Consider the following 18,056-nt stretch of genomic DNA (forward strand, 5'->3'; position numbering starts at 1 on the left):
AAGGAAATGGTTGTTACCCATGACAGTTCAAATCAAGATTTGAATTTTGGGGATGTATCAGAAACTTTCTTACCTACCTTATTTGATCAGGATTTTGGTGGCAAGTCTGATCAGAAAGATTTGTCTCTATCTCGGAAGGAGATGATAGCAGAGCAGGGTAGGGATCCTGAGATAGTTAAATTAAAAGCACAAGCTCTTCCAGATAGTGAAATTGGAAAAGTACCAGTTGGATATTATTTTGAAAAGGGGGTATTAATGAGAAGGTGGAGATCGCCTACATTTCCTGATAGTGAGGAATGGGAAATTAATCATCAGGTTGTTGTTCCTGGAGTGCCCCTATTAACTGTTTGAAGAGAGACTGAGAGAGACATTTATCATTGTTGGTTTGTTTGGAAAGGAGAGAGACACACAGAGTTATTTACCACCGATATGTTGCTTTTGGAGAGAGAGAGAGAGAGAGAGAGAGAGACAAAGATTAATAGTGGACTGTCATTTTAAGGCATTGGAAGTAACTTTGGATTTTTACTGAGTTTGGAGTTGGAGACAGCACCGAGCAGCTCGTAGGTTGCTATGGTGACTGAAGGCAGTGGACACTCGATGTTATGATTTTCAGCTGGTTATTGATGTTACTTCCAAGGACATATTGCCTGCTTGTGCACTCCTTTACAGACAAAGGAAGGAGGGACTCTTTGAATGACAGGTGATGCTCAGCCTGGTGAAATAAATGGGAGGTCAGATGATACAGACCTCAGGACACATGATCTGGACACTGAATGAGCATTGTTGTACCCGCAGAGAAAGTGGGTTTTGGAGGATCGATCAGGCGGATCGATCCAAGTTGCTATTCCAGTTTGAGGAGAAGGGGTTGACTGGTGGGGAGTTGTCTATGTGTCCACCCTCGCGTGGGTGATAGCTCCACCACAGAAGACTGGTCCCCCTGGTTAAAGTCACAGTCGGTGACTTGTAAAGGATTTCGGAGGACGACGAGAAGATCAACGGCATCAGCTCACCTGAAGACTCAACTCACTCTCTCTCTCTCCATCACTACTCAACTAAATACCACGAACTGAACTGAACTTTACTCAACATCATAAGACTGTATCTTTTTACCCCTAGACTTAAAGAAGCTTAGTTATCATACATACATTTCCAGACTTACTGATTTATTTACTTTTATATATAATCATTGCTAACCTGTTTGATTTATCTACATTTATATTACTGTATTGTGTAGTTACTAATAAATATTGTTAGTTTATAGCAATACCAGACTCCAAAGTGTTTTCCATCTCTGCTGGTTCTTTATCCCCGTCACGGGGTCCGTGACACTAAAATTTACTGAAATGAGATTTTGACTATGGCTCATAGTATTCCTTTGGGTGGTCATTTAGGAGTAAAGAAAACTATGAACAAAGTTTCTAAACATTTTATTGGCCTAGTTTAAGACAAGATGTTGCGACATTTTGTAGAACGTGTCATACATGTCAAATTGTTGGTAAACCTAATCAGGTTACTCCAGTGGCTCCACTGCAACCAATTCCTGTATTTGGTGAGCTGTTTTCAAAAATCATTGTAGACTGTGTAGCTCCTTTGCCAAAAACTAAAACTGGACATCAACATTTATTAACTATTATGTGCACAACATCTAGTTTTCCAGAGGCAGTACCTCTTAGGAATATAACAGCCAAAACTGACAAAGGCTCTTATAAGGAAATACAATCAGATCAAGGTAGTAATTTTATGTCTGGGTAGTTTCAACAGATAGTTTATAAACTGGGAGCAAAGCAGCTTATCATCCAGAATCACAAGGAGCCTTGGAGAGGTTTCATTCTACACTAAAAATTATGATTAGGACATATTGTGTAGAAAATGAAAAGGATTGGGATGAAGGTATACATTTACTACTTTTTGCAGTAAGGGAGGCAGTACAGGAATCATTAGGTTTTAGTCCTTTTGAACTTGTGTTTCGACATAGAGTTCGAGGACCTTTGGCTTTGTTGAAGGAACAGTGGATTAATAAAGAAGTACACACTAGTTTGTTAGATTATGTTTTGAAATTTAAAGATAGATTGTATAAAGCTTGTAGTTTGGCCAAGGAAAATTTAAAGTTAGCTCAAGAGAAGATGAAGATGTGGTATGATAAGGAAGCTAGGATGAGGTCATTTAAGCCTGGAGATAAGGTGTTGGTTCTTTTCCCAGTGCAAACAAACCCATTACAAGCAAAATTCCATGGTCCTTATAAGATTAAATCTAAGGTGAATGAGGTGGATTATGTGGTTAAAAACCCTAGATTGGAGAAAGACAACACAGCTGTGTCATATAAATATGATAAAACCGTATTATGAGAGAGAATTTGCTACTGTGACTGTTAAGGAAAAAGGTTATGGAAATTAAACTCCAATTTAATAATCCAGTTTAATGTTACAGGAGTACAATATTTTGATCACTCATATTAAGGGTAAAGACAATGTAATCGCTGATTGTCTGTCTGGATGTTAAATGTACAATGAAAGTTTGTTTTTTTTTTGGAGTGATATTTTATCATTTGTAACACTCCTTCTGTATATTAGTTTGTAAAGGGCTGAAAGATAAGATTGTATATATTGTGTATTCTGTAAATTTTATACCTTTGGTTTTTTTTTGTGTATAAATTGTTAAAATTTTGTTCTTCAAAAGACCAAATTTTTTTTTTGGAGGGAGGTGTTACACGCTCAAGGAGATCTAGTTTTTTTGTGAGAATGATGTAATGATCTTTTGGAGGTCACCTGATGTGATTTTCCCGCCAATGAGGTCACGTGATGACATGTGCCCCATGACTATATAAGGGTCAACCCAGGTGACGCAGTTTGTTTTTGAGTTTGTAGATTTCCAGGTAGAACGGGTTGTGCCTACGTTTCTGTTGCGTGTTTGTTTTTGTGACGCAGTTTCATTTTTAAAATGGAAGGTGCGTTCTCTTACAAGAAATTGTATTATTGGACTGGAAATTTGTGGCTGGAAGGGCCAATTTACTCAATTCCGACAGTTTTGAAGGGAGAGAGAAGAATTCATCGAAGTAAAGGATCGAGAGAAGTCGGCATCGTCTGGCAGTTTAATAAAGAATCGACCTTATTGAGTCTTTGTTGGAGAGAACCTGCATCGAGATAACTCTTGCAAAAGGGCAATGAGTTCATGCAAAAAGGTGCTCTCTCTCTCTAAGGGAATTTAAGGTCAGTTGATTTAAACTGTTTATTTTCAGCATCGGGAATCCTGCGGACAGAACCAGCAGTAAAGGTGTGTCTGTGAAGAAATCTTTCTCCAGAGAAGTCTCTCCCAATTGAATGTGTAACTGTTGGACTTCTGAAGTTATCACTTTAAGAACTGTATCTGACTGTATTGCTTTAAGAACTGTTTTCGCATTTAACGCTTTAAGAACCAGAGCCGAGTGGCGAGTTGGTAAAAGGCTACGTATCTGTTAACTTCCGGTTAAAGTTTTCCTTTGTTTTTTTTCCCTTATCGTTTATACGTGTTTAATAAACATTTGGTTGTTTTTATATAACCTGTCTCGATTAATATTCATTGTTGCTGGTTACGTAACAGCTGATAACCTTTGTTTATTTATATTGCATGACCCGTCTGGAAGAAGAAGAAAGAAGAAAGAGGATATTTGTGTGAATGTTAAGATTTCATGCCTTCTATGTTTTGGTAATATGTAGTTATAATTATCATAGTTGGGGGTTGGGATGTAGGAGTCATGCATCTGCATTGTATTCTCTGTTGCATATTTATTATGTTGATTTGTAGTTGCTAGTCACATGGGTTGAGCTCTGGTTAAAAAAAAGTGAAGGGTTTATTTACGTATTTGTGCTTTGTTCTGGGCATTTTAAAGCTAGGTGTCATATCTTTTGTTGACCGCCTGTTTACATTTGAAATCACTTCACTCAACTTTCTTTGCTTAAGTCCACTTAAGTACACTTAAGTACACTTAATATCAGTAGTTTTCATTTCATAAGATTCTTCGCTTCAAGATCGTATGTTTTGCTAATTGTTAGTAAAGGATTGAATACATTTCTTCGACTTTTTGAACAATATTATTGTATTGATCGAGGGTGCGTCATTCCCATGCTTGGTCTCTAGCATTGGCATTGGTTTGTTCGAATAGCTGCTACAACCGTTGTGGCAGGGGCTCACATAAACCAGACCAAAGCAGGTTGAAAGGTGAAACTTGCAATAAATGCAACAAAGTGTATCACATACAAAGAGCATGTCAGGCAGACAAAAATTGCACAGAAAAGAGAAAAAAAGATAAAAAGTCAAGTTGCAGTTTCAAAGAGAGCACTAATCTACATGCTATTGATGAAATAGCTGACAATGATGAAGGTGACACAGGACCAGGCAGCCTTAGGATTTACAATGTGAAAACTAATAACAGGCAAGCAATATGACTTACACCAGAAGTGGATTTCAAATTAATTAAATGGAATTTCACACTGGCTTGGCTGCTTCAGTAAGTCTGAACGGCATTTCAAAGATACTTAACTGAAGCCTGCAGATATCCAACCAAGAACTTGTACTGGAGAAAAGATAACTCCTGTGGGAATTAAATTTGTAACGGTGAAATACAACCAATAACAAGCCTCATTGGGCTTGTAGACAGTAAAAACAGGACGGCCAGCATTGTGATTTTGTGACATTGTGAATGTGATTTTCTGAGACAACTACAACTTGACTGGAGATCCCTCCACCATTTGCATGGCACATCCCCGGCAATAAAGCCAACTGAAAGTGAATTATGAAAGGTACTGTATGATACCACAGGAGCGTTCAAGAGTGGCATTGGAAAACTGAAATATATCGAGGGCAAGATAGTGTTAAATGAAAACGCTGCACCAGGTTTTGCAAAGACTGTCCAGTTGTTTATACTATCCATAATAAAGCAGCTACTGAACTAGATCGCTTGGAGGCTGAAGGAATTCTTTCCAAGGTTGATTGGGTAATGCTAGTGGTCCCAGTCGACAAGCAGAATTGGTCTGTCTGGATCTGCGGTGATTTTAAGGTTACAATCAACCCAGTACTGAAAGTAGATCAATACCCTCTGCCCAGGATAGAGGATACCTTTACAAACTTTTCTGGAGGAAAACACTTCAGCAAGGTGGACTTAGCTGAGGCCTACCTACAGATGGAGATGGAAGAAAAGTCCAAAGTGATTTTCACCATTATCGCTATGACAGGCTTATTTTTGGAGCAGCATCTGCACCTACACTCTTACAGAAAGTTATGGACCAGGTGCTACAAGGCTGCCCAGGCACTGAGTGTTACCTGGATGACATCACTGTTACCAGCAAGGATGACAATGAACATCTCCAAAATCTCAAACCTGTGTCAAAAAGACTAGAAGATTATGTCATTACTACAGATCGGAACACCCAGGCACTCTGTCATGTGGATGGCATCACTGTTACCGGCAAGGATAACAATGAACACCTCCAAAATCTCAAACCATTGTTAAAGAGGCTAGAAGATCATGTAATTACTACAGATCGGAACAAAGTGGCAATGGACAAAGCAGTGGAGGTGGCTTTCAAAAAGGTGAAGGAAATAGTGATGACAGACACTGGACTCACACATTATGATCCACATCATCCAGTGAAGCTTCCCTGTGATGCCTCATCTCACGGTATAAGACCATAAGACAAAGGAACAGAAGTCGGCCATTCGGCCCATCAAGTCTGCTCCGCCATTTTATCATGAGCTGATCCATTCTCCCATTTAGTCCCACTCCCCTGCCTTCTCACCATAACCTTTGATGCCTTGGCTACTCAGATACCTATCAATCTCTGCCTTAAATACACCCAATGACTTGGCCTCCACTGCTGCCCATGGCAACAAATTCCATAGATAATAGGTATAGGTGTAGGTATAGGTGCAGTCATGTCACATATTGTGAGTGATGCAAATTGAAAGTCTCCCAATTACAGCAGAGATGATCCAAAGAGAAACCAGAAGACTCCACACTGAATCAAGTCTACATGGCCACCCAAAATGGCTGGAATGTGCAGCAGAAACTTCAGTCCCCCCATTTTTACCACTGCTGGGATGAACTTGCCCTTGACAGAGGTTGCCTTATGTGGGAATTGAGTTGTTGTACCATTTAAGCTGAGAACTAGTGTTAGAGGAGCTACAAACCAGTCATCTAGGCATGGTTGAAATTTGAGTGTTGACTTGAAGCTTTGTCTGGTGGCCTGGGATAGAGCAGCTTGCCATGCACCACTCAGCAGGGTGATGTATCCAGAAAATGCCAAGACCAGTGCCTCTCCATCCCTGGGAATGGTCTGTATTGACTTGGCAGAGGATTCATGTCGATTTTCGCAGATCATATTTGTTGGCACAAATTTCTTGGTAATAGTGAATGCAGCTACAAAGTGGCCAGAAGTGTTTCCAATAGCCTCTACTCCAACCTCACACACAGTTGACGTGTTGAGAAACCTCTTTGCAAGGACTGGTGTTCCAGAACACTTAGTCAGTGACAATGGCAGAACAGTTTATGGCAGAACAGTTTATGGCAGAACAGTTTCAGTCATTACTAAAAACGATAGAATAAGACATATTACATCTGTACCATACCACCCAGCTACAAGTGGCGAGGTGGAATGGTTTGTCCAGAGTCCAAAGAACATTCTTTTATCAAAGTCAACAGAACATACCACACTGACACTGAATCAGAAGATTGCCAATTTCCTCCTCGCTTATTGTAATGCAGCACACTCCACAACCAGCAACTCACTCGCTATGCTGTTCTTGGGTTGTCTCTTGCATTCATGCTTGGATCTCCTCAAACCCAATCTAGAAGGAGAAGGCAGGACAAATAGTTGAGGCAAAATGAAGGCTCCTCGAGGTGAGGAAAAGTGGATACTCGGAAAGATTAAGAACAGAATTGGGCCTCTCTCCTACATAGTGGAGACTATGTCTGATATCACCTGGAGACAACACTTCACTCAGTTGAGGAGAGCAGAGTGAATTGTTAGAAAAGAAAGGTGCCCACAGCTGTCAGAATCACTTCCCGCAGTCTCAGACACAACTCCTACGATCACCACTGAGGAGGCCCCAGAACCTGAGATTGTTTCACAGCCGCAAGTCTCACCTGCCAAGTGGAGTAAACCCCCTTGTCAGGAAAGACATTACCCCGCAAGGGTAAGGAAACCTCCACAGTGATTAAATCTTTAGGCCTAAATGGGACAATTTAAATTTTACTATGCTCTGGATATCTGTATAGTAGTTGTATTATATAGTATATTGTGTTTAAGTTGAGGTGCATTCTATAGAGTTGGAGTTTATAGCTAAGCAGGGAGGAGTGTTGTGTATTTAATATTTCAGTAGCATTTGGGTAATATTGTAAATATATTGTTTGATTAACCATTCTCATTTGTTTAAATAATTCATTGCAGGTTATATGTAAAAATAAGAGAATTGCATATGTCATGCCGTTACCACATGACATATGTATGTCCCACTAAAGTAAAGACTAAACTAAGGCTCTCATCTCTTGGGCTCTCTTTTTTTCTTGTCATTAGATTTATGTTTTGGAGTTACAATACTCCACCTCACTTCATGAAGACAATGACCAGCTCTTTGGTTTTGTGAACTCTACGGGTAAAGGTTGCCTTGAGACCACACCACTGAACTTTCTGTTGCCTTCCAGTAAGTATGCTGTATTGTCGATGTTTAAGATCTAGCCCACTACAGTGGCGTCATCTGAGAACTCCTAAATGGAGTTAGAATTTGGCCACACAATTGTGATTGTTTTGGGAATATGGCAAGAGACTGAAGACATAGTCTTGTGGAGAACAAGTGCTGCGGGTTATTGCACAGGAGATGATGTTGTCTCTTCTTCGTTGATTATTTAGATTTAGATTACGAAGACGCTCAGTCCTCGTTTATTGTCATTTAGAAATGCATGCATTAAAAAATGATACAATGTTCCTCCAGTGTGATATCACAGAAACACAAGACAGACCAAGACTAAAACTGACAAAAATCACATAATTATAACATATAGTTACAACAGTGCAAAGCAATACCGTAATTTGATAAGAGCACACTGTGGGCATGGTAAAAAAAAGTCTCAAAGTCCCGATAACCCATCATTTCACGTAGATGGTAGAAGGGAGAAAATTCTCCCTGCCACGAGCTTCCAGCGCCGCAAACTTGCCGATGCAGCATCCTGGAAGCACCTGACCACAGTCCGACTCTGAGTCCATCCGAAAACTTCGAGCCTCCGACCAGCCCTCTGACACCGAGCACGGACTCTGCCGAGCGCTTCGACCCCGCCCCAGCCGCCAAGCAACAAGCAAAGCCGAGGATTCGGGGCCTTCCCCTCCAGAGATTTCAGGTCACACAGTTGCAGCGGCAGCGAAACAGGCATTTCAGAAGTTTCACCAGATGTTCCTCCATGCTCTCACGTCTGCCTCCATCAAATCAGAATTGTGCACGGCACCCTACTTGACAGATAACAGATATTCATCACCGGAGAGGCCGTGCGCGCTGCATTGCACTGCCATCTTCTCCTCTTCCCGATTGTGGTCTGTTGGTCAGGATTTCAAAGATCCAGTTGCAGAAGGGGTTCTAGAATCCTAGCTCAAGAATTTTGGAAGTGTGTTTGTTTGGGATTATGGTATCTAAGGCTACGTCCACATTATGCCGGATAATTTTGAAAACGAAGCTTTTTCTCTTCGTTTTGACCCTCCGCCCACACTGAACCGGCATTTTTAGCCCACAAAAACGGAGATTTTCAGAAACGGTCTCCAGAGTGAATAAATCTGAAAACGCCTAATATCCGTTGCAGTGTGTACAGGGTAACCGGAGCTTTTTAAAACCGCTGTCATGACGTGCTGGAACAAATGGCGGCAGCGCGGCATTTCATTGTTTTCTTATTATTATTCTTATCCTTATTATTATTACTACTTTATTGTTTAGAGTGTAAATCATCACAACGATATTTGATTCTGCATTTCGCAGAACCTAACAATTTCAGAACAGGCGGCAACGAGACTGAAGCCAGAAGAATTAGAAATGTACTCACGAAATACTTTGACCCATAGCTTACTGAATAAATAAGTATACTCACTTTGCCCTGTTTTCTGTCCTCACTTGTATGAAGGTAAAGACAGAAAACACCCTCCGCCACCTCATGTTTAAATTCCATGCGGAATATTTTGGAGGATCAAGAACCAAGAACCAAGAACCAGGGTGGTTTACCTATTTATGCAAGTACTTCTCTGACAATAGATGTGTAACAACCTAATGTAACATTGTATGGAAATACAAGATAACACTGACGCAGTCATGTTTTATACATTTAACAAGGTGCTTTATTAATGCAACAGAGTTCGTCAGTTTTTCAATGTTCGTTGTCAGCCGGGTCATACTGTCCGTGAACTCCCTGTCAGTTGCCTCCATACGCTTCAGTATTTGTTTTTTTTTAGTTTTAAGTCCTCCTGCGCGAGAGCCAAGAGCAATTCCTTTTAAGTTTTTCTACTCTGTAACTGGACAAACACGCACCAAGTATACCGTTTCCTCTTCGCTTGTTTTCTGTGTGTCCTGCAAATGCCCAGTTGGAGGAGATTCGCCCAAATATCCGTCTAATGTGGACAGAGATATTTTGAAAAACGCTTAGTGTGGATGCCTGTTGTTTTTACTTGAAACCGGTGTTTTCAAAATTATCCGGCGTAGTGTGGACGTAGCCTAAGGCAGAGTTATGGTCAATAAATGGACTGCAGAATACAAGTATTTGTCCAGTGTAAATAGCAGAAAGAGACAAATTACCCACTTGCACTGGCTGCTGAAGAGTATCTGCTTATACATCACATTGCATTCAAACGGGTAGCAACAGGGGGCAAAGATATTTTACAGTGTATTGTGCAATTTCCCAAACACATGAAAGGTGTGCGATATCTGCTTTTCATCAACAAAAGACTCAGACTTTAGTCAAAAGCAAAGAATAACAGAAGCTGGGAATTCAAAATAACTAGGTGCAGCAGATATTCAGCAGGTCAGGCAGCATCTATGGAGTGAAATAGTTTTAAATCAGAAAAGATCATAAATTCTGATTAGAGATTATCAATCTGAAATGTTCATTGCTTCTCTCATTACAGACATGGTCTCAAAAATACAGTCATGGAGAGAGCAGGACCTACTGTATATTTCCAGCACTTTCTGTTAATAAGTATGGTTTCCAGTATCTGCAGACATTTCTTTTTACTTGATAGTTGCTGGTACACAACTTGTATTTATTGGAAGCAAAAGGAAAATGAAAGATCTAGTAATGTGAAACACAAGACAAACCAAACTTCTGCTGTCAAATTGACAGGTGAGCTTGGGAACCCAATACCAGCCCCGAATTTGGAAATATCAACCTGTCACAGCAGTTGAAATGCTTTCATCTCATCTTTACAGTTCTGTGCTTTGGTTGAGCTTGCAGCACTACCTTGTGCACACAGGGGGAAAGTTCACACCTTCACTGCTTCTCATTTATTTGCTGACAGGTTGCAGCAATGCATTTATTGCCAAGATGAAGGGTCTCAGCTTTGTTCCTTTCCATTAATGCTACCTGACCTGCTGAGTTCCACCAGCATTTTGTGTGTGTTGCTCTAGATCTCCAAAATCTGCAGAATCCCTTTATCATTCATTGTCAGTCCTCAATGACCCTAAGTGAGGAGGCAATTACCAATCAACCACTTTGGCAGAGATGGAGTCACCTATAGATCCAACAGGAGAGCAGATCTCCTCCTTCTCATAGTGGGTTGAATATTGCAGCAGAGGCCAACCATTTTTTTATATGTGTTCACTTACTTTTCTTTGGGATATGATCAATTATCTAGAACTCTTAGTTTTTAACACTAGGCTACCATACTCTTGTATACCATACCTGAACAGTGAACCATCAAGTGGAAAGAAATAATTTTACATCATTTTATTTTTATTATAACTATGCACAGATACCAACAAAATTTACATTAACAATTTGTTAAAAAGCAGCAGATATAGAACCATAGAAACTACAGCACAGAAACAGGCCTTTTGGCCCTTCTTGGCTGTGCCGAACCATTTTCTGCCTAGTCCCACTGACCTGCACACGGACCATATCCCTCCATACACTTCCCAGCCATGTATCTGTCCAATTTATTCTTAAATGTTAAAAAAGAACCCGCATTTACCACCTCGTCTGGCAGCTCATTCCACACTCCCAACACTCTCTGTATGAAGAAGCCTCCCCTAATGTTCCCTTTAAACTTTTCCCCCTTCAGCCTTAACCCATGTCCTCTGTTTTTTTTCTCCCCTTGCCTCAGTGGAAAAAGCCTGCTTGCATTCACTCTATCTATACCCATCATAATTTTATATACCTCTATCAAATCTCCCCTCATTCTTCTACGCTCCAGGGAATAAAGTCCTAACCTATTCAACCTTTCTCTGTAACTGAGTTTCTCAAGTCCCGGCAACATCCTTGTAAACCTTCTCTGCACTCTTTCAACCTTATTTATATCCTTCCTGTAATTTGGTGACCAAAACTGAACACGATACTCCAGATTCGGCTTCACCAATGCCTTATATAACCTCATCATAACATTCCAGCTCTTATACTCAATACTTTGATTAATAAAGGCCAATGTACCAAAAGCTCTCTTTACGACCCTATCTACCTGTGACGCCACTTTTAGGGAATTTTGTATCTGTATTCCCAGATCCCTCTGTTCCACTGCACTCCTCAGCGCCTTACCATTAACCCTGTATGTTCTACCTTGGTTTGTCCTTCCAACGTGCAATACCTCACACTTGTCTCTATTAAACTCCATCTGCCATTTTTCAGCCCATTTTTCCAGCTGGTCCAAGACCCTCTGCAGGCTCTGAAAATGTTCCTCACTGTCTACTACACCTCCAATCTTTGTATCATTAGCAAATTTGCTGATCCAATTTACCACATTATCATCCAGATCATTGATATAGATGACAAATAACAGTGGACCCAGTACTGATCCCTGTGGCACACCACTAGACACAGGCCTCCACTCAGAAGCAATTCTCTACTACCACTCTTTGGCTTCTTCCATTGAGCCAATGTCTAATCCAATTTACCACCTCTCCATGTATACCTAGTGAGTGAATTTTCCTAACTAACCTCCCATGCGGGATCTTGTCAAAGGCCTTACTGAAGTCCATGTAGACAATATCCACTGCCTTCCCTTCATCCACTTTCCTGGTAACCTCCTCGAAAAACTCCAATAGATTGGTCAAACATGACCTACCACGCACAAAGACATGTTGACTCTCCCTAATAATTCCCTGTCGATCCAAATGCTTGTACATTCTGTCTCTTAGTACTCCCTCCAATAACTTACCTACTACCAACGTTAAACTTACCGGCCTATAATTTCCCGGATTACTTTTCAATCCTTTTTTAACAACGGAACAACATGAGCCACTCTCCAATCCTCTGGCACCTCATCCATAGACAGTGACATTTTAAATATTTCTGCCAGGGCCCCTGCAATTTCAACACTAGTCTCCTTCAAGGTCCAAGGGAACACCCTGTCAGGTCCCGGGGATTTATCCACTTTAATTTTCCTCAAGACAGCAAGCACCTCCTCCTTTTCAATCTGTACAGTTTCCATGATCTCACTACTTGATTCCCTTAATTCCATAGACATCATGCCAGTTTCCTTAGTAAATACAGACGCAAAAAACCTATTTAAGATCTCCCCCATTTCCTTTGGTTCCGCACATAGCCGACCACTCTGATCTTCAAGAGGACCAACTTTATCCCTTACAATCCTATTACTCTTAATATACCTGTAAAAGCTCTTTGGATTATCCTTCACTTTGACTGCCAAGGCAACCTCATGTCTTCTTTTAGCCCTCCTGATTACTTTCTTAAGTATTTTCTTGCACTTCTTATACTCCTCAAGCACCTGATTTACTCCCTGTTTCCTACACATTTCATACAACTCCTTCTTCTTCTTTATCAGAGTTGCAATATCCCTTGAGAACCAAGGTTCCTTATTCCTATTCACTTTGCCTTTAATCCTGACAGGAACATACAAACTCTGCACTCTCAAAATTTCTCCTTTGAAGGCTTCCCACCTACCAATCACATCTTTGCCAGAGAACAACCTGTCCCAATCCACGCTTTTTAGATCCTTTCTCATTTCTTCAAATTTGGCCTTCTTCCAGTTCAGAACCTCAACCCTAGGACCAGATCTATCCTTGTCCATGATCAAATTGAAACTAATGGTGTTATGATCACTGGAACCAAAGTGCTCCCCTACACAGACTTCCGTCACTTGTCCTAACTCGTTTCCTAACAGGAGATCCAATATTGCATCCCCTCTAGTTGGTCCCTCTATATATTGATTTAGAAAACTTTCCTGAACACATTTTACAAACTCTAAACCATCTAGACCCCTAACAGTATGGGAGACCCAATCAATATATGGAAAATTAAAATCCCCTACCACCACAACTTTATGTTTCCTGCAGTTGCCTGCTATCTCTCTACAGATATGCTCTTCCAAGTCTCGTTGACTATTGGGTGGTCTGTAATACAATCCCACTAATGTGGCCATACCTTTCCTGTTTCTCAGCTCCACCCGTAAGGACTCAGTAGACAAGCCCTCTAATCTGTCCTACCTGAGCACTACTGTAATATTTTCCCTAACAAGCAATGCTACTCCCCCACCTTTCATTCCTCTGCCTCGATCACATCTGAAACATCGGAACCCTGGAATATTAAGCTGCCAGTCCTGCCCCTTCTGTAGCCAAGTTTCACTAATTGCTATAACGTCATAATTCCACGTGTCAATCCACGGGCTCAACTCATCCGCCTTCCCCGCAATACTCCTAGCATTGAAATATATACACCTCAGAAGATTTTTACCACCACTCACAACCTTTCTATCAGCGGATTTGCTTGAACTTTTAACATCATTTATTTTCACCCCAGCCGCACTGTCAGCTCTGGCACTCTGGTTCCCGTCCCCCTGCAAATCCAATTTAAAGCCTCCCCAATAGCACTAACAAACCTCCCTGAAAGGATATTGGTCCCCCTGTAGTTCAAGTGTAACCCGTCTCTCTTGTACCGGTCCCACCTGCCCCAGAAGAGGTCCCAATGATCCTGAAATCTGAAACCCTGCCCCCTATACCAGTTCCTCTGCCACTTATTCATCCTCCAGAGCATCCTATTCCTACCCTCACTAGCATGTAGCACAGGTAGCAATCCTGAGATTACCACCCTTGAGGTCCTGCTTTTCAACTTCCTACCAAGCTCTCTATATTCACTCTCCAGGACCTCCTCACTCTTCCTTGCTACGTCATTGGTACCGATGCGCACCACGACATCTGGCTGGTCACCCTCCCACTTCAGAATGTCATGCAAGCGATCTGAGACATCCTTGACCCTGGCACCCGGGAGGCAACAAACCATCCTGGATTCTCTGTCACGACCACAGAACCTCCTTTCTGTACCTCTAACTATCGAGTCCCCTATCACTACCGCTCTCCTCTTTTTCCACCCTCCCTTCTGCACTGCAGAGCCAGACCCAGTGCCAGAGATCCGGCTACTGCAGCTTGTCCCAGGTAAGTCATCCCCCCCAACAGTATCCAATGCGGTATACTTGTTGTTGAGGGGAATGGCCACAGGGGAACCCTGCTCTGCCTGCCCTTTCCTCTTCCCTCGCCTGACAGTGACCCAATTTCTCATCCTCTGCTCCTTTGGCGTAACTACCTCCCTGTAGCTACTATCTATAATCTCCTCATTCTCCCAAATGATCCGCAGGTCATCCAGCTCCTGCTCCAGTTCCCTAACGCGGTTTGTCAGGAGCTGCAGCTGGATGCACTTCTTGCAGGTGTCGTTGTCAGGGACATTGGAGGGCTCCCTGACTTCCCACATCCTGCAAGAGCAGCATTCCAACATCCTGCCTGGCATTCTCTCTGCACTAAACAATCTGAACAAAAAACTTACCGGAACCTACCCTGGCCTCTGCCTGTTCTCGCCGAAGCCTGTTGTGCCAAAGCCGTCCCACTCTGACTCAGTCCACTCTGGCGATGGCCGCTGTATATGGTGTTCTGCTTTTTAAACCTTGGCGCGCTACGTCACGCGCCTGCGCAGTGCAGACCCTTCTCCCCGAGCAGTGTTTAAAAAAAAATGACTTTTTCTACCCAATTTCTTCACTCCCTTCTTCTCAGCTGCTTGCTTCGACTGAAACAAGAACCGTTGAAAATTTCTCTTTTTAAACCTTGGCGCGCTACGTCACGCGCCTGCGCAGTGCAGATCCTTCTCCCCGAGCAGTGTTTAAAAAAAAATGACTTTTTCTACCCGATTTCTTCACTCCCTTCTTGGTATCTGTTTCCAACCATTTTATTCCTCAAAAGAGAAGAAATTCTATCTGCAGCTGTTTTGTAACATGGATGTAATGACCCTCTAATTCAGCTAATAAAAAATACATGGGTGGATTATATTTTCAAGACAACACAATACTGAATGGCTGTTGGCAATACTCTTCTACAACACAGGTTCAAATACCTGTATTCAAATCATGCTGAGGAGTTAAAAGAATATTTATGTCGCAATTCATCCTCAGTCCCATCTACTAAACGTTACAATGACATATCAAATTTTTCCTATATGCTATGATAACAAAGTATAAACTGATTATATTTTATAGGTCCAAGCTCTTAAGTCAAAGTAATATGCTCAGTTTTATCGTTCTGCAAGGCGCTAGTTAAATCTCTAAAAACAGAAAATCGATTAAACTATGAAAGCTATGAAAGTACAGTTATACAATACATATTCTTTCTTTCAAATGTACTTTAGCTATTTATGATTTTTTATAAAATATAATTAATAATGCCAGATGCGGAAGAATTGCTTTTGTGTGTGTTCAGGAATGAACTTCACAAGCTAAAGAAAAAAATATAGTGTAGGTTGGGATATTTCAGATGTTTCAAATTAGGTAAGTTACTTCAGCAATTTGAAAACAAACACGATTCCAAGCTCTGTCAAGATAAAGGAATAAATTACCTGGTGGGATGGAGGAATAAATTTAAGGATATTCCCAAAGCTTCCTTGAGAAAATATAATGTTCCCAATGGTCCTTGGCCATTCAAGAAAGGCACTAGGAATTTCTGATTCCATTTAGCAGGATCATCCAGATGAAACCCAGCGTAAATAGTAGAAACAAGGCACTAACACCCAAAATACTCACCCACCCTCCCTCACTATCACTCATAATAGTCTGCAGGTCCCACACGAGACTCACTGGTTATTTCAGTACCCAGAGAAATGGAGTGAAAGCAATTTGTCCTCAAAGCCGAGGGACTGTGGAAGAAGAGGATGAAAATCTAGAGAGTAAAGTGACAGAAAAATGTAAAAAATTGCTTCCATGTTTAGTCACATTCAGGAAATGATCACTGAATCCAGGCACAAAACTTGCCTATTTTCTGTACTGCATCAGGTTTTATAAATGTGTTCATGCTAGCATTTGAGAACTATTATGGGGACTTTATACTCTCTCTCCCAGAGCACCACAGGCCAAAACCTGATATGTATCGGCTGGGAACAGGAATGATTCCCATTATTTTGCACATGATGACAATACACAGAAAAAAATAAGACTTGAATTTTATAAAGATGAAAAATCTTCTATAATAATTGTTAAAATTGTGATAGTTTACACTTTAGAATTTCCAAAAGATTCATTCAAAATTCTGTGATCTTGGCAAAACCAAGCATTGTCAAACTTGGCACATGAAATTAAAACTGATTAAAAACAATTTCAACAAGTAGCTAAACATCCAACTGGTGCAGACTTCAGGATGTCTTTTCAGGGTAGAGTTAAATTTCTAAGCAGACCTGAAATACCTGTGGAAAGTATTTGCAAATACTGTACTGCATGCAAGCTAAATTATCAATTTTGTTCATTGAATGTCTTATTTAAAATGAAAAGATGCTGTCAATAGGTTTTCTATCTTTGCACATGACCAGACAGATATTAAGGCGCAACAGAAAAGTTAGAATGATCTTGATGCTCATCATTGACACATGTATTGAAAGCATGGTAACCCACTATGAAATGGTTGAAATCAGAGATGCTCAATAAATCAAATAATCTACAGTGCTTCTATTTTATACTTCATAATTATTAGCTCATCTTAAATGCATCATCCATTATTTTCCACAGAACTACCAAATAGAAAGTTCCGTATAGTCACTGTCTAGTTACAGTAGTTCCTCCATTATTTTCTTTCTTTAATTAATAATGAACAAATTTTAATTGTCACCTCTAATTTTAGTGTCACTCACAACCAGAAATGCCTTCTCTATAGCTACTGTAGCATCACGTTAAAGACTCTCATCACATCCGTTAATTCTTTACTTTTTTGGTTGCAACAATACTTTGTAACTTGACTCTTTACGCCAATACAATAGACATTGGCAGCCTTCTGAAACGATTTTCCATACAATTATGCCCTTAAAATCAGTGTGCATAATCCACACTTTCGTAAAACAAGTATTTTCGTTTGCTAAACATAATATAAACCCACGAGCTTTTGCTCAGAAACTCTACAACCACAGCAATTAAAAGGTAGTAACTTGTGTGTTTACTCGTGTTTCCAGAGGTAACTTCGCCTCAATCATTAGAAAGTCCGAATAAATCTCCCTTCTTTTGCCAGTTAATATTTGCAGGAAGATTAACTTCATTTATCACCTCACTAGTACTGCTTCTGTCGCGTCTGACAAGCGTGTTTAAACAACAAGCCTGCCTTACCTGTCGCTTGCGTCTGCAGTGGCCCGCTGCGCTCAGTCCTCGCGTCCTGGCAACCAGGGCGACCGCCCATTGGATGACAAGGATGGCGTATCGTTTTCCGGTGGTAACTGCGAACGATTGCTTCCGATTGTCAGGAAGTGCATCGCCCCATGCTGAAAAAAGAGGCTGAATTTTTGATCCCTCCGCGATAAGAATAAACAAGCACGTCCTTGAAAACCAAGAGAACAGTTCAGCAGACAAAAATAGTACAATGAGCACAACTTA

At 40.9% G+C, this 18,056-nt stretch overlaps 1 protein-coding gene across 2 annotated transcripts in view; it reads right to left on the bottom strand.

Annotated features, from left to right (window-relative positions):
* wdpcp (WD repeat containing planar cell polarity effector) overlaps positions 1–17,877 on the bottom strand; it is a 215,364-nt gene extending 197,487 nt beyond the window's left edge. The window contains exon 1 of one of the 2 annotated variants that reach the window (XM_063055077.1): positions 17,793–17,877. In XM_063055077.1, coding sequence (XP_062911147.1) covers positions 17,793–17,862 — 70 coding nt within the window. In that variant the 5' untranslated portion in view covers positions 17,863–17,877. Of the gene's footprint in view, positions 1–6,680; positions 6,710–17,792 lie in introns of those variants that run through there. The other variant, XM_063055078.1, reaches the window with a different exon arrangement.
* Positions 17,878–18,056: the final 179 nt, after the last annotated feature.

The sequence above is a fragment of the Mobula hypostoma genome, chromosome 8 (assembly GCF_963921235.1).
Source record: "Mobula hypostoma chromosome 8, sMobHyp1.1, whole genome shotgun sequence".
Taxonomy (NCBI): Eukaryota; Metazoa; Chordata; class Chondrichthyes; order Myliobatiformes; family Myliobatidae; genus Mobula; species Mobula hypostoma.